Source organism: Musca autumnalis, unplaced genomic scaffold (genome assembly GCF_047663935.1).
Source record: "Musca autumnalis isolate F117 unplaced genomic scaffold, ASM4766393v1 scaffold_4, whole genome shotgun sequence".
Classification (NCBI taxonomy): Eukaryota; Metazoa; Arthropoda; class Insecta; order Diptera; family Muscidae; genus Musca; species Musca autumnalis.
The window spans coordinates 195,883,613-195,907,700 of record NW_027411977.1 but is presented as its reverse complement, the minus strand read 5'-3'; the positions used below and the strand labels follow the sequence as shown (position 1 = coordinate 195,907,700).

The 24,088-nt window shown below is 39.0% G+C and overlaps 1 protein-coding gene across 3 annotated transcripts in view; it reads right to left on the bottom strand.

Annotated features, from left to right (window-relative positions):
• Rgl (Ral guanine nucleotide dissociation stimulator-like) overlaps nucleotides 1–24,088 on the bottom strand; it is a 130,794-nt gene that overhangs the window by 22,545 nt on the left and 84,161 nt on the right. The window contains exon 2 of one of the 3 annotated variants that reach the window (XM_073984071.1): nucleotides 359–1,339. The exons of the other annotated variants lie outside the window; for them this stretch is intronic. Coding sequence (XP_073840172.1) covers nucleotides 359–1,339 — 981 coding nt within the window. The remainder of the gene's footprint in view (nucleotides 1–358; nucleotides 1,340–24,088) is intronic. 3 annotated transcript variants of the gene reach the window in all.

The following is a 24,088-nucleotide window of genomic DNA, read 5'->3' as shown; positions in this document are numbered from 1 at the left end:
TGTAGAGTAGATGGGCTCAGAGGCCTTCTACTCTAGAGTAGATGGGCTCAGAGGCCTTCTACTCTAGAGTAGATGGGCTCAGAGGCCTTCTACTCTAGAGTAGATGGGCTCAGAGGCCTTCTACTGTAGAGTGGATGGGCTCAGAGGCCTTCTACTGTAGAGTGGATGGGTTCAGAGACCATTTACTGTAGAATGGATGGGCTCAGGGGCCATCTTTTGTACAATTTTGGGCTCAGGTGCCCATATACAGGTATCCACTTTCTCCTATAGTTGTCTACAATACTTTTTTAAGAAACCAAAATTTAACAAAATTAAAAATGTCTACTCTTTTCTCTCTCTCTCCGTCTCTTCAACATACCTTCACATAAGAGTAGCAATTTTTCTTGTGCAAATCTTTGGTTCTCTTTGATAAATTACGCAGGGTTGCGCCAGTGCAGGCACATAAATATTTCAAACTTGCCACAACCATTTTTTCATTCGAACTCTGCTGATGATGATGATCGGAGGAGTTTTTCGATTTGTTAAGATTTGTGGCATTGTTGGTGGCATCTAAATCATCACAGGAGTGGTAAGAACTAAATGGCCTACGCCATTTCTTGGGTTTGGTCAGTGAGGAGGTGGGTGTTTTGGCCATGCGATCTGGTGTACTGCTGGCCTTTGACTGGCGACCCGATGATGGTGGTGGTGATGACGCCCTCATGCAACATGGCGTTGATGATTGACGCTGAGCAAGGCATTTTTGCTTATGATGATGTTTTGGCGTTTGGGGTGAGGAATGGCAAGAAAATTTCTGATGCAGGGGTGTACTGTTGTTGGTGGGTGTTGTTACGCAGCTGGTGGTTAGGGGTGAATCCGGTGATGACAAAGCCCCCGCCGTTGGTTTTTTGTCATAGTAGAAGAAACTGCTTTGATGTGTATACTCATTGTAATGGAAATGTTGTTGCAACTCCTGCTGCAACTGTTGTTTCTGCTGCTGTAGCTCACTGGCAGCCTGGCTCAAACGCTGTGAGTGGGTTTCATAATGTGGCTGATATTCATATTGATGGTGGTAGAGAGGCAATGATTGCGGCTGCGAAGGCAAATTATGCTTGTGATGATGTTTGCAATGATGTTGATGGCTAATGATATGTGTGGCATGATCCAGTGGCGGCATTAAAGCTTTGTATTGTTGCGGCGGCTGATGATCCACCGATTGGTAGAGATGAAAATCCTGCGGCGCCGTTGTCGATGTTTGATATGTTGTAGAGCTTTGGGGGCTTTTTAAAACTTTTACGGCAATTTTTTTATTTGTTTTTGTTGGACACATGTACGCGGACGACGATGAGTTGTTAGAGAAATTCTGAAAGATACGTTGAGATGGGATGTGGTGTATATTTACATGTCGTTTGGTTAGCCACAATGTGGTGGAGGTGGGTGTTTGGTGTGTGAGTTAGTGTGAAATAAATGAATCATGCCAAAAGCTAAACAGGTGTTTTACAATTCTTTAAAAGTATATTTTTTGCAATTTTGAATTTGAATCATCCATAAATCAACAACACCAGCAACAATAATAATAATAATTATTATTATAGCAATAACAACAACAGCAATAGTATCGAAACAATGAACACAATTTAAATTTAAGTTTCTTTGTGATTTTTTAATGGTTTTTTAATGATCTCTCAGTAGACAGCCATTGAATAAAAAATTAATTTTATTTTCTTGGGAAAACTCAAAGGAAAAATTTTGAAGTATTGCAAAGGAAATAGTTTTGGCCAATAAAATTGGCAAAAACATCTCCCACAGCAATAAAAATTAAATGGAAATATTTAATGAAAAAAAACAAAAAACAATTCGCCACCAGTAAGGAAAGGATCAAAGTCGGGCGGGGCGACTACCACCCTACACCACTGTAAATATGTAAAATATACATATATGAGAGATATATAAATCTGAATTAATTTCCACATAATATGGTACACTTATTACTAGACCAAATTCCGTCACACATTTAAAATTTCATCAAAATTGGACAGATATGGCGTGTTTGGTGCAGCAAATACTTGAAATCGGCTGAAAATATATATGGGAGCTATATCAAAATCTGAACCGATTTCGATATAATTTGGTACATTTATTTCTAGATCGAATTCAATCACACATTCCAAATTTCATTGAAATCGAACAGACGTAGCGTGTTTGGTGCAGCAAATACGTGAAATCGGCCGAAAATATATATGGGAGCTATATCCAAATTTGACCCGATTTCGATATAATTTTGAACATTTATTTCTGGACCGAACTCAGTCACACATCTCAAATTTCATCGAAATCGGAAATATATGGCGTGTTTGGTGCAGCAAATACGTGAAATCGGCCGAAAATATATATGGGTGCTATATCCAAATCTGAACCGATTTCGATATAATTTGGAACATTTATTTCTGGACCAAATTCAGTCACACATTTCAAATTTCATTGAAATCGGACAGACGTAGCGTGTTTGGTGCAGCAAATAGTTTAAATCGGCCAAAAATATATATAGGAGTTATGTCCAAAATCTGCACCGATTTCGATACAATTTAGCACATTTATTTCTAGACCGAATTCAGTCACACATTCCAAATTTCATTGCAATCGGACATATATAGCGTTTTTGGTGCAGCAAATACGTGAAATCGGCCAAGAATATATATGGGAGCTATATCCAAATCTGAACCGATTTCGATAAAATTTGGCACATTTATTTCTAGGCCGAATTTAGTCACTCATTTCAAATTTCATTGAAATCGGACATACGTAGCGTGTTTGGGGCAGCAAACACGTGAAATCGGCCGAAAATATATATATGGGAGCTATATCCAAATCTGAACTGATTTCTACATTATTCGGCACATTTATTTCTAGACCGAATTCAATCACAAATTCCAAATTTCATCAAAATCGGACATATATAGCGTGTTTGGTGCAGCAAATACGTGAAATTGGCCGAAAATATATATGGGAGCTATATCCAAATCTGAACCGATTTCGATATAGTTTGGAACATTTATTTTTAGATAAAATTCTGTCACACATTTCAAATTTCATTGAAATCGGACATACGTAGCGTGTTTGGGGCAGCAAACACGTGAAATCGGACGTAAATATATATGGGAGCTATATCCAAATCTGACTCAGAAAGCGATTCTTTTTATACCCTCCACCATAGTATGGAGGGTATATTAAGTTTGTCATTCCGTTTGTAACACATCGAACTAATCGTTTGCGACCCTATAAAGTATATATATTCTTGATCAGGATAAAATTCTAAGATGATCTAGCCATTTCCGTCTGTCCGTCTGTTGTAATCACTCTAGCGTCCGCAATAATTGAGATAGAGTGCTGGAATTTTGCAGCCGAGGGTCTTTTTTCCATAGGCAGGTCAAGTTCGAAGATGGGCTATATCGATCCACTCTTTGGTATAGCCCCCATATAACGGTACCTCCGGATTTGAGGTATTTTTACGTTCTTCGCCACATTTGCAGACCGAATTAGCTATAATTTGGCACTTAGGGTTCCTAGTGATCAACAAACTTATATTCGAAAGGATATGGGCATAGGTCCATGTTTTGGTATAGTCCCCATATAACGGTACCTCCCGATTTTCGGTATTTTGAGAATTTTATCCACAATTTCTAACCGAACTATCTGCAATTTGACACTTGAGGTTTTCAGTGGTCATGAAACATCTCCACGAAACATCGTCAACATAGGTCCATGTTTTGGTATAGCCCCCATATATCCGTACCTCCCGATTTTCGGTATTTTGAGAATTTTAGCCACAATTTCTAACCGAACTATCTGCAATTTGACATTTGAGGTTCTCAGTGGTCAGGAAACTTTTCCACCAAACATAGTCAATATATGTCCATGTTTTGGTATGGTCCCCTTATAAGCGTAGCTCCCGATTTTCGGTATTTTGAGCATTTTAGTTACAATTTTTAACCAACTAGCTGTAATTTGACATTTGAGGTTTTCAGTGGTCATGAAACATCTCCACGAAACATCGTCAACAAAGGTCCATGTTTTGGTATAGCCCCATATAACGGTATCTCCCGATTTTCGGTATTTTGAGAATTTTAGCTGCAATTTTTAACCGAACTAGCTATAATGATCGGTATTTTGAGAATTTTAGCTACAATTCTGTCTATTCAAAAATAATCGTCAATATAGGTCAATGTTTTGGTATATCCCCCCATATAACTGTACCTCCCGATTTTCGGGTATTTTCAATGGTCACGAAATTTCTTTACTAAAATTCGTCAACATGGGTCCATTTTTGAGGGTCTACATTGTTTTGATGAAACTACCCTCAATTTGACTCTTGAAGTTCCCTGCAGCTATAAAACTTTCCCGCCAAAAAATTTAAAGATTGGTTGACTCTTTGATATAGCCCCTTAGGTGGTACCTTTCACCTAGCTGAACACATTTTTTTAGCTTAGATTAGATTAGATAACACTGTGCAACAAAATGGAAGTGAAAGTCTGGGGCACGGAAAATTCCTCTTGGGGAAGAAAGGCCTTGGGGAATACATTATAAACCCCGAAGGACGGATCCGCGTGATTCGAAATTCCGCGTTATGGCGTGATGAAATTTTTGTTAGAGACCCTGTGGGCCATCAGGAATTAGCGTTATATCTTTGTTCACTGTTGCTTAAGTGCTCTACAAAAACAACAAACAAAGATATAATGCTAATTCATGATGGCTTACAGGGTCTCTTGCAAAAACTTCATCATGCCATAACGCGGAAGTTCGACTCACGGCGCATCTGTCCTTCGGGGTTTTTAATATACACACACCAAGGGCTTTCATCTCCAAAAGGAATTATCTCTGCTCCAACATTTGTAATCACAATGTAATTTAAGCAATAGTGGGAGGCAGCAGGAGTCTATCCATTGTCGATAAGTTGTTACACCTAAAATTGTGAAAGGACCCTAATTATTCCATTTTAATTAAGACTATTTTATGGTGGAGGGTATAAAAAGTTCGGCCCGGCTGAACTTAACGACTTTTTACTTGTTATATGCCTAAAAGGAACTCTGGGTCTATCTCGTTTCCTTATGCATGTTACATACAAATGTACAAAGACATAATACCCCCCCTTACCACAGTGTCGTGATATTTCAAAGTGCTACTACACGCTTCCTACTATTCTAATCAGGGCTATTGAACCCTCCACATAGCACAGGTTCAGTGCTACGAGGGGGTTCGATAGCACACGTCTGGATTAAATTAATAAAGTCTAGCGAGACAATTTTTTTCTTAATTGCCAATCGATTAGAATTTTACGTGAATTTCTTTCTGGGTACTTTTCCCTCATCACGAACATGACGTTTTTTCCGAACGCTATTAATTGACATTAATAAAAGGAAAAGTAGTTTTCCATGGCTTGCCTTGACAACGAAATCATAAAATTGAAATTCATTGTCTCGGCCCGCTTCACCATACTTTTCACTTTTAATTAGTAATTGTGGAAAAGATCCCCCCACTACCTATTAAATTAATACATATCCTTCTTACGTACCAAAAAAGAAGAAGATGAAGACAATTTCGAAATAAGACGAACAAATTGCAATTGATTTTGAAATCTCCAATGTCCAAGAGAAGCCGAGAGAGGTACCAAATGGCAAGGGCAAGTGCGCCAACACAAATTCCCAGCTTAATTTTGATAATTGAAATGCTGGTACCGCTATTCATCATCTCCCCACCCCCCACAACCAATTGACAACAATGGATGCACTACAAATTGTTTGAAAACTTATGATATTGAGTGATGACAAGGCACTTGAATTGCTGCAGCTACGAACTATAATATTTGACAGATGTTATTGTTTGTTGGTTGGCATTTTATGCCGGACAATTGTCAGTCCATATAACCAAGCATTTTCGTAACATCACAAAAATATTAAAAAAGGCGTATTGAGAAAAAAATCAACAACAACGTCAAATATTGAATGACTCACGGAAGTGCTTCGAATTGACAAATAACAAAAAAATCAATATGATATACTTTGCTACTTATCCAGCATGAAGATGTTTCAAGAGTGCGTTATTGCTACATATCTGGTGGGGAATAGGAAGCCGTAGCATTTAAAACAGTGGTTTTAGATGGATAAATAAGCTATCTAGATTACAGAGGCCATGAAAAAGGCGACAGTTTCCAAAGACCATGTCATACAGTACACAAACTCGTACAGTACATGAGCCCCGAGGCCATCGCTTATGGCGAACATAGGATCGGAGATCATTTACAATTATAAAATGTACCAAATGTAATAAGATGGATCAAAGAACATCTGCAAGACAGTAGCTGGGCACATGACCACAAACGATGCAGAAAATTGGCACAGAATTTGAGCCTAGATACCATTTACTATACAGTACATGAGTTTAGGGGTCCTCCACTATGAAGAAGATTGGTTCGGAGATCATTTACAATTATAAAATGTGTCAAATGCAAGAAGATGGGCCTAGTGGTCTCCGAGGCATCTATTATAAATAAAACATTATGTAAAAAACAGTACAGTATAGAGTACAGTGCATTTTAGAATACAGTACAGTATAGAATACAGTGGATGGACATCTACAATACAGTAGAAGGACACCTAAGAAACAGAAAATTATTTCAGAACCGATATATAATAAAGACGACAGACTGAATGTGTATCTCAGAGGCAGAGAGGACATCTGTAATAGAGTAAATGGACTATGAGGCCAGCGACAATACAGTCGATGGGCTCATGGCCGCATATGATACAGAGAATTGACACTGAGCCCGTCGACAATAGCGTAAGTAGAAGGGCTAAGAAAACTCCTATAATACAGAGTCAGAAGCCATCTTCAGTAGAGAAGGCAGATTATAGATCATCTACAGCAAACTTGATGGAATCAGGGGCCAACTAAAGTAGAGTTGATAGATTCAGAAGCCATATGCAGTAGAGAAGATGGGCTAAGTGGTCAACTAAAGTACAATTGATGGGCTCAGAAGCCATATGCAGAAGAGTAAATTGGCCCAGATACCATTCAAAGTAAAGCAGATGGGCTCAGGAACCATCTACAATGGCGTAGATAGCTTAGAGCCCAGCTACAGTAGAATAGATGGGACTAGAGCCAGGCGATTATGATTTAGCCTGTCTATTTACAGTGAAGTTGTCATATAAAATGGATAATTTATCCTCAGAGATAATTTACAGTGGAATCAATTGGCTCCGAGACCATCTACAGTGAAGTTGAAATGAAGTTGAAATGGATAATTTGCACTCAGGGGCAATTTACAGTGGAGTATATTGGCTCTGACGCCATCTGCAGTAACTCAGAAGCCATCTACAGTAACGCAGGTGGACTCAGACAACATCTAGAGTGACTTAGATGGGCTTAAACGTCATACAAAGTAGCATAGATGGGCTCAGAGGCTATCTACAGTAGTGCACATGGGCTTAGAGACCATATACAGTAGCCCAGGTGGGCTTAGAGTGACACAGACAACATCTAGAGTGACTTAGATGGGCTCAAACGTCATACACAGTAGCGTAGATGGGTTCAGAGGCTATCTACAGTAGTGCACATGGGCTTAGAGACCATCTACAATAGCGCAGGTGGGTTTAGAGGCCATCTACAGTAGAGGCAATTGGGCTCAGAGTGAAGTACAGGCCATCTTATTTGGATAAGAAGACTTAAAAGGCCGTCTACGGCGGAGTAGATAGGTTCACATGCCATCTACAATAAAGTAGGTGGGCTAAGATTTCATCTAGACGGGCTCAGGAGCCATCTGCACTAGAGTAGATGGGATCGGAAGTCATATACAGTAGAGTAGATAGGCTCAGAGGTCATCTTTTATTCTCTGTTACTTGCGGGCAACCCTTTTCCAATGCAAAAAGTATCCTCAGCCCATGAGGACAATCTTTTTCCCAGAGGACAAAATTTTTCCTAATGAAAAAGGGTCCACAGTCCCTGATAACAAAATTCTCACTACAGAAGCCTCCAACGTACGTCTCCTATTCTATGGCAGCCTCCTACGGATGACTCCTATTCGATAGAGCCTCCTACGGAGAACTCCTATTCGATGAGAACCTCTTATGGAGGTCTGCTATTGTATAGGAGCCTCCAATGGAGGTCTCTTATTATAAAGGAGCCTCCAACTAAGGTCTCTTATTTTATAGGAGCCTCCAACGGAGGTCTCTTATTCTATAGGAGCCTCCAACGGAGGTCTCTTATTCTATAGGAGCCTCCAACGGAGGTTTCCTATTCTATAGAAGCCTCCTATGGAGGTCACCTATTCTATAGGAGCCTCCTATGGAGGTCTCCAGTTGTATAGGAGCCTCTTATTCTATAGCGGAAGTCTCTTATTCTATAGGAGCCTTCAACGGAGGTCTCTTATTCCTTAGAAGCGCCCAACGGTGGTTTCCTATTCTATACAAGCCTCCTATGGAGGTCACCTATTCTATATTGTATAGGAGTCTCCTATGGAGGTCTCTATTTGTATAGGAGCCTCATATGAAAGTCTCCTATTCTCCTCCTATGTAGGTTCCCTACTCTATAGGAGCCTCCGCTGGAGGTCTCCTATTCTATAGGAGCCTCCTATGGAGGTCTCTTATTCTACAGGAGCCTCCTATGGAGGTCTCCTATTCTATAGCAGCTTCCTATGAAGGTCTCCTATTCTATAGGAGCTTCCTATGGAGCCTCCTATAAGAGTCTCCTATGGAAGTCTCCGATTCTATAGAAGTCTCCTGTGGAGGTTTCCTACCATTTAAGAATCTCCTATGTAGCTCCCCTACTCTGTAGGAGTCTCCTATGGAGGTCGCTCATTCTATAGTAGCCTCCAATGGAGGTCGCTTATTCTATAGTAGCCTCCAACGGAGGCCTCCTATTCATTAGGAGCCTCCTACGGAGGAATCCTTTCAATACGAGTGTCCTACGGAGGTCTGAGCTGCTTGGTTTGTGCCAGGACGGAGAAAAATCTACGACCAATATGTATTTGTTATATCCGCATAGATGAGAACTACCAGGGACTATGTCATCACAATACGAGACTCCCCCACCCGCAGTCTCCCAACTGCAACCGCACTTAAAACCCTGAAAATTATGACTTTTGCAATTTAATTGCAATGGACTCCAAGCTAAGATCAAGGACATTATGAACTTTATGATTCGGAAGAATATCACAATCGCGGCATTGTTCGGGTAGCAAAAAGGACTTTCCGAGACATCATCACTGTTGCAGCCACTCACCATGTACCGGCAGGTCGAACACCCGAAATGAGACCAAATTTCAAAATAGAACCGGCGGGATTAGCATATGAGCGTGATGAGCCAACAGGTTGATTGGTGAGCGTAAGCGAAACAAGTAGCTAAATCATCCGAAGAGTTGAAACATTGGAGCCTCAGCGTCGGAAATAGCAATCCAGTTGCCGCTCATCAGCATGGATTCCATAAGCAACGCAGCTCTACAACAGTGCTGTACGACATCTACACACCTATTAGTCGAGGCCTCAACCAGAACAAGCCGTTGGATGCGACAGGGTTGATGGAGGTCGACTTATCAAAAGCCATTGAAGCTGTTAAGCACTCCACGCAGTTTGAGGACATCGAGCGGTGGACAATCAATTGTATGTGTGGACGCCAGTCGTACGCGGAATTCAGGAACAAGAAGTCGAAGTCCCTTAGAGTGAAACAGAGAGTTCCCCAAGATGGCGTGATATCTCGGGAACGGTTTAACCTGTACTTTTCCTGTATTCCATCCCCTACAGACGATATTGATCGATCTTACGAACTTTTTTTCTGAGGATAAGTGCAATGCGATGGAACAATATAGAAGTACAACAACAGTAGGGTACATGGACACGGAGGCCATTTGGTGACTCTGCTGGTCTCCCTGAAAATGTCTATTAAAATTCTCCATTTTGTGGCTCTGACGGTATCCTCAGATTTGTCTAAAAAAGTCCACGTTTTGTTGCATTTATGGTCTCTGAAAAATATTCTCACATCGTTTTTGGATCACCTCCAAAAAATAGAAAAGATTTTTTTTTAAATACAACCACTGTACATCTTCCTGTATCTCCATACACATTCCACACAATTGACATTTTCAAGTAGCCTTACGCGATATTTATTGTTTGTATTAAATGGGAAGCTTTGTTGCTAAATATTTACTGTTGCTTTTTTGTAAATAAAATCAACAACATCGCAACAACATCATAATCCCAATTCCCAATTTGGTTATAAAGGAAACGTTTTGTGGTCACATGGAGATTTTTTGATTTTTGGCCAGACACTCTGTGGAGCTACAAATAGAGACAGACATAGAGGCAGACAATTTTGTTGTATTTTTTTTTGTTTCAATACTAAACGGTTTTTATGTGAGTATTTTTTGTTGGTTTTGTTTGTTTATTTGCCTCTACAAATTTGTTTCTCGTTGCTAAGTAGTTGAAGGTCAGGGTTAAGTTGATTGTCAATTTTTCAGATATTTTTTTCGGCAGATATTGAAACGCATTCATTGTTGTTGAATGAGTTTTTCGACAATTTTACGGGTTTTTTCTTTCAATTTTAAAGTGGGTTTTTTGTATTAAATATTATGTATGGAAGTGTTGCTTTTTACTTGACTTGGGGCCAACAAAATCAATGTTAATGACCCACCGGAGAAGAAGAAAGTCAATGAAACCTGACTTGGCATAAAAAGGTCTATGAGACGAAATTCAATGAATGGAATTTAAGTAAATGGTTTAATTTCATTGAAGTTTTTTTTTTGAAATATTAGAAAAAAAATTGAAATTTTTAAGTTTTATGTTACAAATCGAGTTGTTATGGGGTGGTTTAAGGTTTTGTTGGAATGTGTAATTGAATAGGGGAGTTTGATATGCCATAAATTATTGGTTGTGACTAATTGAGTTTTAAAGTCAAAGTCCATGTAAGAATGAGTTAAAAGTCTCCAATAAAATGGCCTCCACGCTCAAGTACTGTAGAGTAAGTGACCTCGGTAGCCAACTATTGTAGTAGTAGGCAACTGCTGAAGAATACGCAATCTATTGCAGAAAAACAATTACAATCCATTTACAGTAGAATAAATGAGCTAAGAGGCCTTCTACAGTAGAGCAGATAGTCTCACAGGTCATCTATAGTGGACTTGACGAGATAAAAGGCCATCTGCAGTTGAATTGATGGGCTCAGAGACCCTCTTCAATAGATTCGATGAGTTCAAAGGACATCTACAGTTGAGTAGATAGGATCGTCTACAGTACAATAGATGGTTTCAGAGGCAATCTACAGTGAAGTAGATGGGTTTGAGGCCACCTACAGTAAAGTAGATGAGTTCAGATGTCATCTGCAGTAGCCTGGATGTAATCAGAGGCAATATACAGTGGAGAAGGTGTGCTCAGAAGACAACTACAGTGGAGAAGTTGGGGTCAGAGGCCATCTTCAGTAAAGTAGATGAATTCAGAGGACAACTACAGTTGAGTAGAAGGGCTCGGTGACCATCCACAGTTGACTCGATGGGCTCAGACGCCATTCACAGATTCAGACGCCATCTACAATAGAATCAATGGGTTTAGAAGTCATCTACAGTGGAGGATGTGGACTCAGAGATCATCTTCAGTGCAGTAAATGGTCTCAGAAGCCATCTACATTATAGTAGATGTGCTCGAAGGCCATCTATAGTAGAGTAGATGTGCTCAGAGGCCATCTACAGTAATGTAGAAGAGGTAAGAGTCCATCTATAGTGGACCTGATGGGATCAGAGGTTTTCTGCAGTCAAGTAGAGGTAATATACGTTAAAGATGTGATCAGAGGTCATCTACAGTAGAATAGATCGGTTCAGAAGCCATCTACAGTAGATTAGATGAGATCGTAGATGGGATCTGAGACCACCTGCAGTAAAGTAGATGAGCTCATAGGTCATTTACAGTGGAGTAGATGGGTTTAGAGACCACCTGCAGTAAAATAGATGAGCTAGTACTTTACAATCTGTTATACTACTTTCCAACCTTGAGTCTTTAGGTGGACATATCACAAATTCTGATGCAATTTAAAGCGTTTCAAACTAATACAAATATCCACTTAATCGAATATGAAAACCCCATGGCTGAGAGAAGAAAAACAATAACCCGCAAGGGGATTTACATGTTCATAAACAAAAACCTATTTAAATAGGTCTGTTTGCTAAACCACCCGCCTTCCTTCCACCCTTCTCGAGTATTTTGTTCATGTAAATTTTGCTGCTAGGTAAGCAATGCCGCTTTTGTCTTTGTTTGGTGGAGACAGAAAATAAAATGATACGTTCGTTCTGTTGCTTGTTTAAAATTCATACATTTTTACTTAGTTCATATTTACAAAGTCCACTTGGAACGTTGGGTCTTTAGTATTCGCTTAGATTTTTTTCGTTGAAATGCATTGACCCAAATTCAAATCAAGGCAGCGAATAGGCAGCCAGGCACTCTACAGGCAGTCATTACAGATGATGATGATCAACAAGAAGATTGCGATGTCTTTCATGGTGAGGATGATTAAAAATAATGTGGCACACACACAACAAGTGACTAGACGACGAAAAGACAAACCTAACGACAGATCAAGAACAAAAATCAAAATATAAATAAATACTCAACTAGAAGAAGAATAAGACTTGGCATGACCTCAAGCAGAATTAGGGGCAAAATAAGAAGAAAAAGCTAAGAAACTAAAACAAACAACGCCGACGGACCAACGAAACAAAAGAAGAAAGAGTTCAAATGCAAAATACATAATTTTTGAAAACAACAGCAACAAACAAAATCAAAATAAACATCTCACAAGTGACGCTGGCTGGCAACCGTGATTAAATCGTGAGAAGGTAAAAAATATTTTCATATTCCATGGGCAATTAAACCTCGGAATGAAATGAAAAAAAAAAAAAACAAATGCAAAAATTATAATATAAATTATATTGTTGGACGGTTTGAAATCTACACAGCTTGACGTCGGTCGTCCATCCGTGGTAGCCAACCCGTCGACAGTCAGCCAGTCTGAATGTCCGTCCATCCGTCACATAAGCAATTTAAGCAAATACAGATGATTGTAACATTCAAATAAATTAATTTCTCTCAAATAAATAAACAACAGCAAAAACCATAGTGAGAGAGCTGTTGCTCTACTGCCTTCATAGAAGTCGACAGACAGTCAAAGCTAATCTCCATTTAGTCAATTGTGACCTGACAACTACAGCAGAATAATTATGTAGTAGATGTAGATTTTGTTGTTATTATTATTTCCATTGTGATTGTTATAAAAATAGCCCAGCAACTAAGTTTAATACACATAATTGATGAATGAATGAATGGCGTTGAGAAAAATCGGGTTATGGGGGGGAGAGGGGGAAGTTCAAATTAGAACATGCCTCAACATCCAATTCAATGATGCTGCTGATAGCAATAGAATTGATGTTGACAACAACAGCACACAAAAAGGTTTTTTTTTTGTGAAATTTAATGAAGATATTTTTGTATTTGACAGATGAATTACTTGAATTGTTGCAATAGTCGGCTGTAAAAGTTGGGAATTTCTTTAATAAAATCCAATTGTGTAGATAATGTGTGGCGCCTACGGTGTACAATAAAAGCATGCTAATTGGAAGGTTCCACGAAGATGATATATATTGGGATTGCTCGGCAAGAAAGAGGAAAAATGAACTAATATGAGCCTTCCAATATCCATAGACTCTGGATGAGTTTTGAAGTCTTGCCCCCTACCCATAGAAGCCGACCACTCTACTGGACTTGGCCATAGAGCCCACATATTGACAGCAGTTGGCCACAGAGGTACATATTTGCAGAAGTTGATCACACAGGTCACCTATACCTCAGTAGTTTGTTACAGAGGCCACATATTCAACAGCTGTTGACAACAGAGGCCACCTTTTGACAGTGGGTTGCCACAGAGGCACATACATATATACTTACAGTAGTTGGCTACACAGGCCATCTATTCAACAGAAGTTGGAAGCAGAGGTCACCTACTCTACAGTAGTTGGCCACAGAGTTCACCTAATTACAGTAGTTGGATACAGACCTTCTTATCAGTTGTTGGCCACAAATCCCACCTACTCTTCAGTAGTTGCTACAGATCCCGTCTACTCTATAGTAGTTGGCCACAGATGCCACGTATTCTACAGTACGTAACCACACAGGCCAACTATTGAACATCAGTTGGCAGCAGAGGCCACCTATAGACAGAAGTTGGTCACTCAAGCTACCTATTTTTCAGTAGTTGGCCACAGAGGCCACCTATTGACAAAAGATAGCGCCAGGGGCCACCTATTTAACAGCAGTTGGAAACCAAAGATATACAATATTACAAGATGGGACATTTCCATTGCTACTATACATCGGCAGATGGTACTGGTGGTCTAACATAATGTGAAGTTACAACATTGTGACATGAATTATGTTATATTTAACATAGTTCACATTGGTGTACGCTTTTGTTTCTGTTAATTGTCTGTTATACATAAACGCACTCTATGCTTGAATATTTAAATTGAACTCCATTGTGAATGATGTCCAATCTTTACCAATTTATGTCTTTGTGGAAACAGAGGCAACATATTGAGAGCAGTTGAGCACATACGCCATCTACTCTACAGTAGTGGACAACAGACGCCACCTACAGTACAGTAGTTGACAACAGAGGCCACATGTTTACAGATGTTGGCCACACAGCCACCTATACCTCAGTAGTTGACAACAGAGCCACCTACTCTGCAGTAGTTGACCACAGAGGCCACCTATTCTACAGTAGTTGGCAACAGATGCCACCCACCCTACTGTGGTTGGCCATAAAGGTTGGCCATTTACCCTACAGAAGTTGGCCACAGAGGCCACATACTCTACACTAACTTCTGCAGACCAAGTACTGTAGAATAGTTGACCTCTGTGGCCAACTCCTGTAGAGGAGTAAGTGGCTCTGTGGCCAACTATTCTAGAGGGTGTGACCTTTATGATCATCTACTGCGTAGTAGGTGGTCTCTATGACCAACTTCTATAAACTAGGTGGCCTCTGTGGCTAACTATAGTAAAGAGGGTGGCCAACTATATATACTACTGTAGAGTAGATGGTCACCCTCGAGCAATATGTAGATCGTCATCTTATCCGCTTTGGTCGCCCCTGTTGTTTAGAGCCTGACCCGTATAAACTAGGAAAAGTCTGGTGGAGACAGAACTGAGAGCGTTCTTCAAGATATTCATGTAAGATTTCGATCCACTTACTCAAATTCCAGAATACTACAAGTGCCATAATTAATAATAATGTGTCATAATTAATATCTCACTGGTCTTGATCTTAATGCCAATGCCTCTCCTGCAGTCAGATGAAGACAAGCAAGGCGCAACGGCGATTCAGGCGCTGCTGGATTTATTTAAAGAATATCCTTCCGAAAAATACGAATTTTACTTGACGGCAGACTATTGCACGGGAGCAGCGTTTGGGATTACTTTAAAAGTTTCTAGACAGGGGTTGCCATCAACAGCGATTGCAAGTCTATTCTTGGTGGGGGGATGAGGTCTAGTTTTCCCCAGAAAAAAGTCTCAGTTCAGACTTTGTAGTTGATGCTACTACCAGTTTTAGTTCTATACAAATCGGGACTGGTCGTCGAGTGCGTGATAAGTTAGGCAATGAATAGGAAGAATGTGACACAAGTGTTATAATGTTGGAGTAGTCTCATCATTACAAGTATATATGTATATGGTAGTAGCTTTCTCACTGCTGGGAACGGGGCTTATTTACATCTGGCGCTGTCGAACGGCAACGTATTTTTGTGTGAAAGTGATCCCGACAATATCGTAAAGATCTGTGATGGTATTGAGAGTTGAGATTCATCAATTTTCTACACCACATGCAGTACCATAAAAGAGACGTCTGATTCGATCTCTCGCAACCGAGTTACTTCCAGTTTCAGTCCCATGTGACCGGAGAACTGGCAGCCTCTCGTAAGACCATGCTCTACGGGATCGTTAAGCCCCTTATTCCCTTTTCGATAATAACATTGATCGACTTATGTATAGTACTCGTAGGTGGTCTCTTGGGTACCAAATATTTACTAGTTTTCTTATCAATGCCTCGTAAATATTATGACACTAAGCAGAAAACACATTATCCAATTTCCTTCAAAACTTTATCTCAACAGAAAAAAACACTAAAAGAAATGTAACACTATAACTTTCCAATATCATTCACACTTCCTTTAAATTTGGGGGAAAGAAATAAAACACATTTTCCAACTAACGCCACCCCAATAAAAGCAAAGATAAGCATAACTTACACAAAACGGAAACCAAAACATTTATTCAATATATAGAGGGCAAGAGGAAGTTCATTAGATGGATGGATTCTTATTCAATCTAAGTACTACGTACACACGTCATTCTATAAAGTTCTCAATTTCACAACATCAATTTTCTTCATTCATTCTATTCACTTGCAACTTAAAGTGGCAAGTTGTTAAAAAGAAAAAATAAAAAAGGGGAGGTGTGGGGGGAAAAGTATGAGAACTTTATTTAGTACATATGTATGTATGTATGTATGTACTTCCATGTTGTAAGTTCCATTGTCTGAGCATCCGTTTCCCAGTGATATGAAGAGTCGTCCCTAGCTACTCACTTTTAATTTTATAAACAACATTGGATGTTGAGGGGGAACGTTACATTTTTAATATAATAAAAATAACAAAAACAACAATCATATGCACATGTTTAGCATACATCACCAATGAATCAAGAATGAATGCTTGGTGGCCCCTTGTTTTTGTTTTGCCTCTGCTCTGTGGCATCATAAAGAGGAAAATCAATGTTTATTTGTATGAATGACAGATGCCATGCATGATAAATAACCATTGGGGGTGGTGCAACTCAACACACCAAGGAGAGTATGGGGAGAGGGGGAGAATTGTATAGGGTGAAAGAGGTTGAGCATAAACAACAAAATCATTTAAAAGAACATCAAATTGCAACTAAAAACAAACGTAGGTAGGCATCGGTCGGCATCATCATCATCATCGTCAACATCGCCATATCTCGCTTCAATGAGTCAACAACAACAACAATTATTGTAAACAAATGTTACATTTATTGTTGTAGCTGTTTTTGTTCCTGTTTTCTTGCTCTTTGTAGCAGTTGCACTCAGAGTTGCCAATGCCACTGGGCTCAAGTGCAAGAATAAAGGAAATTTTGATAAATTGCGGCGTGAATGGATTTTTGGAAGAGTTTCGTGGAAAATTTTATGATTACAGAGGTGTCAAGTGGACGACATGGAGAGAGGGGGGAGTGGAGATTTTCTGTAAACCACAAATTGAAAATACATATTTCGTATTGCTTAGAATATCCAGCTATTCAAAATTACATATATCCACATAAACAAGTAAAAAGGCGTTAAGTTTGGCCTGGCCCTGAAACTGAAAATACTGAAATTTTCAAAAATATTGGGATACTTCGTGAGGAAGTTATCTAACCACTGGGAACGTGAAACGTCAAATTTTAGCTAATTCGTTGAGAAAATGCAACTAAAATCCTCTAAAAACCTCTCGAGTTACCACCCACCTTTACGATGATCCCACACGGAATCTTAATGGTAATGCTTAAGCAACTGGATGAAAGGAGAAGAGTATTTGTCCTCAAATTGTCATTACCCACCCTTATTGCTGCGGAAGGTTTTTATGTTGGCAGGGTGATCCCGCCCCTGCGGCCAGGCAAGGATGCCAGCAGCGTCGAAACGTAGTTGCGAAGATCTTAGAGACTCCTACACCCAATGATAGTTTCCCAACATCAGCATGGATTCCGGAAAATACACACAACCACAACAGCATTACACGCCCTTTCCACACATATGAGTCGAGGATATTCCCGGAACTGTTTAACCTCTACTTTTTCCAAAGTCCACACCCTATAGTTCGTAATGTATTCAGGTCCCATCGTCAATGACATACCCGTATGTGAGAGCTTAAATATCTGCATAGCTGACTTAGTGCAGTTCTCCATCTGAGGAACACTTCAGTAGATTGAAACGCTGAAACATGTTAGTCGCCTGAACATGTTGGTCGATGGTGTCCTGATTTTGACTACTAACTTCCCCAAGATATTGTGTGTAACGTTTGATAGCATGTTTATGTTTCCCGCGCACGCTTAAGCTTTTTGCAACAAGATCAGAAGTAGAAACAAGGTTTTCAAGTCGCTGGCCGGCAGCATTTGTGGTGGTGACAACGAAACCTCGGTCTTAGGGATAGTTAATGAAAAGCAATAAACGATTTTTTCGATTTTGGTCTAAAACTATAAAAGCAATTCGGCCTGGCGATTATTTCAGTTGTCCTAAAACTCGACTTTCGACCTTTTGATAACCGCAGAATTATAATTCTTATTATAATTCTGGCTTTGTTCCTTTACTTTTTTAATGGTAAGAGTGGTAAAAAAGAAAATTGTCAATATTGCTCAAAATTGCTCTCTCATGAACATTTTTACCAGAAAAGTAAAGGAACGGAAAATGGTAGATCTGGCAGCAATGTCAAAAAGAAACATAAAAATCAATTTTCGTCTTTTATTTCATAGTTTTTAATTTAGTTTTGTCAGCGTTCGACTTTTTCTTCGCTTTTCGTGCATTTTCTTCTTCATTGTGAAATAATCGTCAAACAAAAGTCGAAAAATCAGTTCTGCCATTTTTTACCTGCAGAAATTTTGCTGTTAGCCTGTGGTAGAAGAGAAAGCCATTTTCGATCTCTCTCCTCTCTCACTCTCTTAAAAATTGCTTCCAGTTTTGCCACTTTTCGGGGTTAAGGAACGCTTTGCAGGTAACAAATGGTAAAAATGGTAACCTCAGGTAAGTAAAGGAACACAGCTTCTTTTGATCCAGATGATTGTGTAGCTATCAGAAAACTGCAGAACCGCCAAAGTCAGCTCAAACCTATGGGCAAAATCGATGCGATTTTCCCTCCAGTCAAAACTCACCTTCGATTTTTAGACTTTTGACTAAAAAAATCGACTAATCGACCTATCCCTACGCGCCAGTGTCGTACGCAAAAATTAGCTCTACACAGTTGATGAATATTCTATTCCCAACTGGCAATATGCCGTCCTGAGGACTGCAAGAGTGTATATCCTCATGACACCAGTGAACCGTATTCAAGATGTTGTCGAGGCATAACATGTTTGGGTATTCTCCCCTTGAGGATCCCTGACATAATCTAATGGACAGGCCTCCTCTACTCGGGTACATCAGAAGAAATCTTAATGAACTAGAGAGAGGTCTAGAGCGGCCAAGATCACCCATATATGTACGTTAACGTGACTGCAACAACAACTTGTTTTCTCTTTATTCTTATTTGTCGTGGTTAAGCAAAGGGAAGTCTCGCTCAGAGAGGAGAGTCTAATGCATAACATATTTTGACACCACAGGTCTAGAGGTACAAACGAGAACCTCTAGATCAGGGGTGCTCAGAATAGTTGGTGTATTAGTAGTGGTAAGACACTCTCCCCATTGCAAATCAATGGCAAATCAGAAATAATGAGAGAATACGTGTGGTTTGTTTTTACGCTACCGTAAGGAAGCGAGCACCAATGCCCTACATCCAGGAGCATGATTGGTTAGCTTTCCCAGTGATGCATTTGCGCAGGCAGATACAGTGTGAATGCCGTACTCAGAGACCTCCCTCCTTACAATGCAGGAGACGAACGCCAATTGTCAAGACAAATACCAGTGATTGTAGCCCAATTAAGCCGCCTGAATTTATTGTCGATATATGTATGTAAATTGGGACCACTGCATTTGTTTGACTGCCCAGGTAAACCCACTCATCAGTCTCCTGATTCCTTATGGACGCAGACAGTCCAGGTTGAATCTGAAAACGGAAGAGCTATAGCCAGATAACTGAAATAGATATACGACCGACCATATTTTCGTTCATATTTATGAAGTAGGTCTTACATCATGGTGTTAATATGAATCGGGGTGCACTTATTGATATAAGAGAAGTCTCCTTGTCTCTTCTGGGATGTTCATGGTAAATTATGTTGTAACCACAACAGACGAATTTCGTTCCATCTACAACCATAATAAAAAAGTACAAAAACAACAATGTGGTTCCATAACCAAACCTCTATTCTACGAGTAATCGTCCGATAATGACCGAAACCGCAGGATTGTAATTGACCTCTACAATTAAATATCTGCGGTTGTGGTCATTATCGGATACTCGTACAATAGAAACTTTAGTACTTTTTTGCTATTTAAGAAATGTACATATAATATTTTTATAGAAGTGGAAAAAATCTTATAGAGGTATTGTTCATGTTCATTTTTGCCTCCCCTAAATATGTACATTAGGCCGGGGCGATTTGTGTGGAAGGAAAAAAACCTTAATAGGCCCTTCGCGTTTCTGATTCCTGGGATTGAACTGAGAAAAAAAGTCTACTGGACCATATGTCTACGATGAAAATCGAGCCTCCCGATTTTGACTTTAAGTTTTTTATCTACGTTTTTTGACATCTTCGCATATAACAGCCAAACCATTGAGATTTTCGAGCCAACACAAAGACAAAAATTTTAGCAAAGACAGTAATTAAGAACTCTCTAATACATCGCAAAAGCATAAGAACGCTGTTTCAGGCAGTTTCGGTCTTGAGTAGGTGCAAACTTTTCGGAAAATGTAGATAAATGACACTGTGCTATAAAAGTTGACCAGAAAAATATTCAAGTGTTCTGATGCAAAATTCCATTGTGTTGAGATCCATGGAGAACGAAAATGCCTTTAGTTCGGTTGGGTTGCTTCGTTTTATTTTTTATAACGGTAAAAGTAGTGAAAATCTGGGTTTCTTATATTTTCAAGTTAAAACGGGCATATCTTTTATTTTCCACAACGGATTTCTTTTGATCCTTCTTCCCTTTAAAGGGGTGAATAATGTCTTTTGAATAAGCAAGTCATTATTGTTTTAAATCGGTTAACAAATGGCTAAGTTATAGTGGTTCAAGTTTGAAAACCCCACCAAAAAACTATAACTGCACTTTCTCAAGACCAAAAGTGCCTGAAAAAGCGTTCCAATATTTTTGCGATGTATTAGAGAGTTCTTACTTACTGTCTTGGCTGCAATTTTTGTCTTTGTGTTGGCTTGAAAATCTCAATGGTTTGGCTGTTATATGCCAAGATGTCTAAAAAACTTAAAGTCAAAATCGGGAGACTAGATTTTCATCGTAGACATATGGTCCAATAGACTTTTTTGCTCAGTTCAATCCCAGGAATCAGAAACGCGAAGGGCCCATTACGGTTTTCAAATCGCCCCGGCCTAGTGTACATATAGACAAAAGAAGCACAAAATCTTCAGAAATAGTTGGTAAATTTTCATTGGAAATGGAACTTTTATTTTGGGTGATCATATTATTATTCGTTATACCATAAAAAACAGTAGCCTATTTGAATTAGCGTTGCTTTATGCTAATTACAATGATTACCACATGATTACAATTGTTTTGCTCCAACAATCAGTTTGAATGGTTCATAAATGGGAAAACCACCGAATGAATAGAGGATGGTAGGTTTTGTTTCTTTTTTACGACATAATACTATGTTTACATTTACGAAATCCACTCGATTTCATCTGTCAATTCCTTTGTATATACGTCAAATTCAAACGTCAAATGAAATCGAATGGATTTCATTTGACGTTTGAATGGAATTGACAGTTGAAATCGAGTGAATGTCTTAAATGTAAACATAGTATAAATGTGATTAAATTTTAAATGTTCAATTTGTTGCGGTGTTTTTGTACTTGCTAGTTATGCACACCCGCCTCGTCCGGCTTGGGATGTATTATATACTCATAAATACCCCAAACGAAACCAACACGAACAAACGAATCACAATATAATCATATTATGAACATTTTTTGGCAATACCCACGATAGTTACCAACTAATTAAGATACTTTGCAAATATCAGTGATGCTCTTAAATTCCACATGTAATATGTCCCTCTATTTGGCAACCCTGTCAATGCAATGTCTCAACTAAAATACCCCATTTCTTAATATGGTTATTCCCACATTTGTGAACGTAGATATCTGAGTATTGCCATTATTTTTCTACGCTGCCACTGCGTTAACGGAAATGTGCAAAAACTAAAAAACGAAAATAAAATCGAAATGGGAATGAGAATTAGAATGAGGGAATACTTATTCATATCTACAAATATTGAACATTTTATTTTTTTTTTCTATATTACCATATAAGCAAAAATAAACGCAAAACATTAAAAATAGGGGGAGGCATACATTTCTAGTCAGGCAGTCAGTCAGTGAGCAAAAGTCATTCAGCAAGTCAGGCATACATAATTGCAAACATTTGTACATTTGTTCATGTGTACATTAAGTCAGTCATCGTCCAGTCTCAGTCAGTAGTAGGCATGGATGGATGAATCAGATATGAAACAATTCCATGATGTGTAAACAACAATAATATTCATAATAATATAATAATATAATAATAATAATAATAATATTCAATAATATTCAATAATATTCATTTTTTTTTTGTTTCTTTAGTTGGGGGTGTATCATAATGGATATAGTACATACATTTGTACTTATGTACAATTGCTTGTACTTTTGTAGTTGATACGAATATGTTCCGCACATTTTTTTGCAACTCTTTGCAACATAGGAAAACATACCACACCTCTATCTCCCTACCATATTTGTTTAAATAGGGGGCCGCAACTAGCGTTGAATGATCTCTTGACTCTGTCGTTAGTTATTTACCCAATTATTCAATTGAACACTGAAGGGTTGAACATGATCAAGAAGACCAAGTTGTCTTCATCAAAATTGGTCTTCAAAATATACACAGCAGACCTTATAGCTGCACAATTCTCGAAATACCTTGAAGGTTTCGATGAACCAACAACAATAGCTTTACAGAAAAATGTCAATGAAAGACCCAAAACAACGACTATTTTCCAATATTCGTTTCATGATTCAGACCCTTTCTCAAAGAAAGGTGCTTCTATATCACCTTTTGAAAGAAAGAGTGCTTCTGTAGACCCTTTCTGAAAGAAATGGGGCTGCTATAGATCCTTTCTGAAAGAAATGCTGTATCTATGGACCCTTTCTCAAAGAAAGGGTGCTTCTATAGACCCTTTCTGACAAAACTGCGCTTCTATAGACCGTTCTGAAAGAAAGGGTGCTTCTATAGAACCTTTCTGAAAGAAAAGTTGCTTCTATAGACCCTTTCTAAAAGAAAAGGTCCTTCCATAGACCATTTCTGAAAGGAGCTATAGACCTTTCTAAAGAAAGAATGCCGCCATAGTCCCTTTCTGAAGGAAAGGGTACTTCTATATTCCCTTTCTGAAGGAAAGAGTACTTCTATATACCCTTTTTAAAAGAAAGGGTGCTTCTGTAGACCCTTTTTAAAAGAAAATGTGCTTCTGTAGACCCTTTTTAAAAGAAAGGGTGCTTCTGTAGACCCTTTTTAAAAGAAAGGGTGCTTCTGTAGACCCTTTTTAAAAGAAAGGGTGCTTCTGTAGACCCTTTTTAAAAGAAAGGGCGCTTCTGTAGACCCTTCTTAAAAGAAAATGTGCTTCTGTAGACTCTTTTTAAAAGAAAGGGTGCTTCTGTAGACTCTTTTTAAAAGAAAGGGTGCTTCTATGCACCCTTTCGGAAAGAAAGGGTGCTTCTATGCACCCTTTCGGAAAGAAAGGGTGCTTCTATACACCCTTTCGGAAAGAAAGGGAGCTTTTATAGGCTCTTTCGAAAAGAAAGGGTGCTTCTGTAGACTCTTTCGAAAAGAAAGGGAGCTTCTATAGACTCTTTCGAAAAGAGAGGGTGCTTCTATAGACTCTTTCGGAAAGAAATTGTGCTTCTATACACCCTTTCGGAAAGAAAGGGTGCTTCTATACACCCTTTCGGAAAGAAAGAGTGCTTTTATACACCATTTCGGAAAGAAGGGGTGCTTTTATATACCCTTTCGGAAAGAAAGGTTGCTTCTATACATCCTTTCGGAAAGAAAGGGTGCCTCTATAGACTCTTTCGAAAAGAAAGGGTGCTTTTATACACCCTTTCGGAAAGAAAGG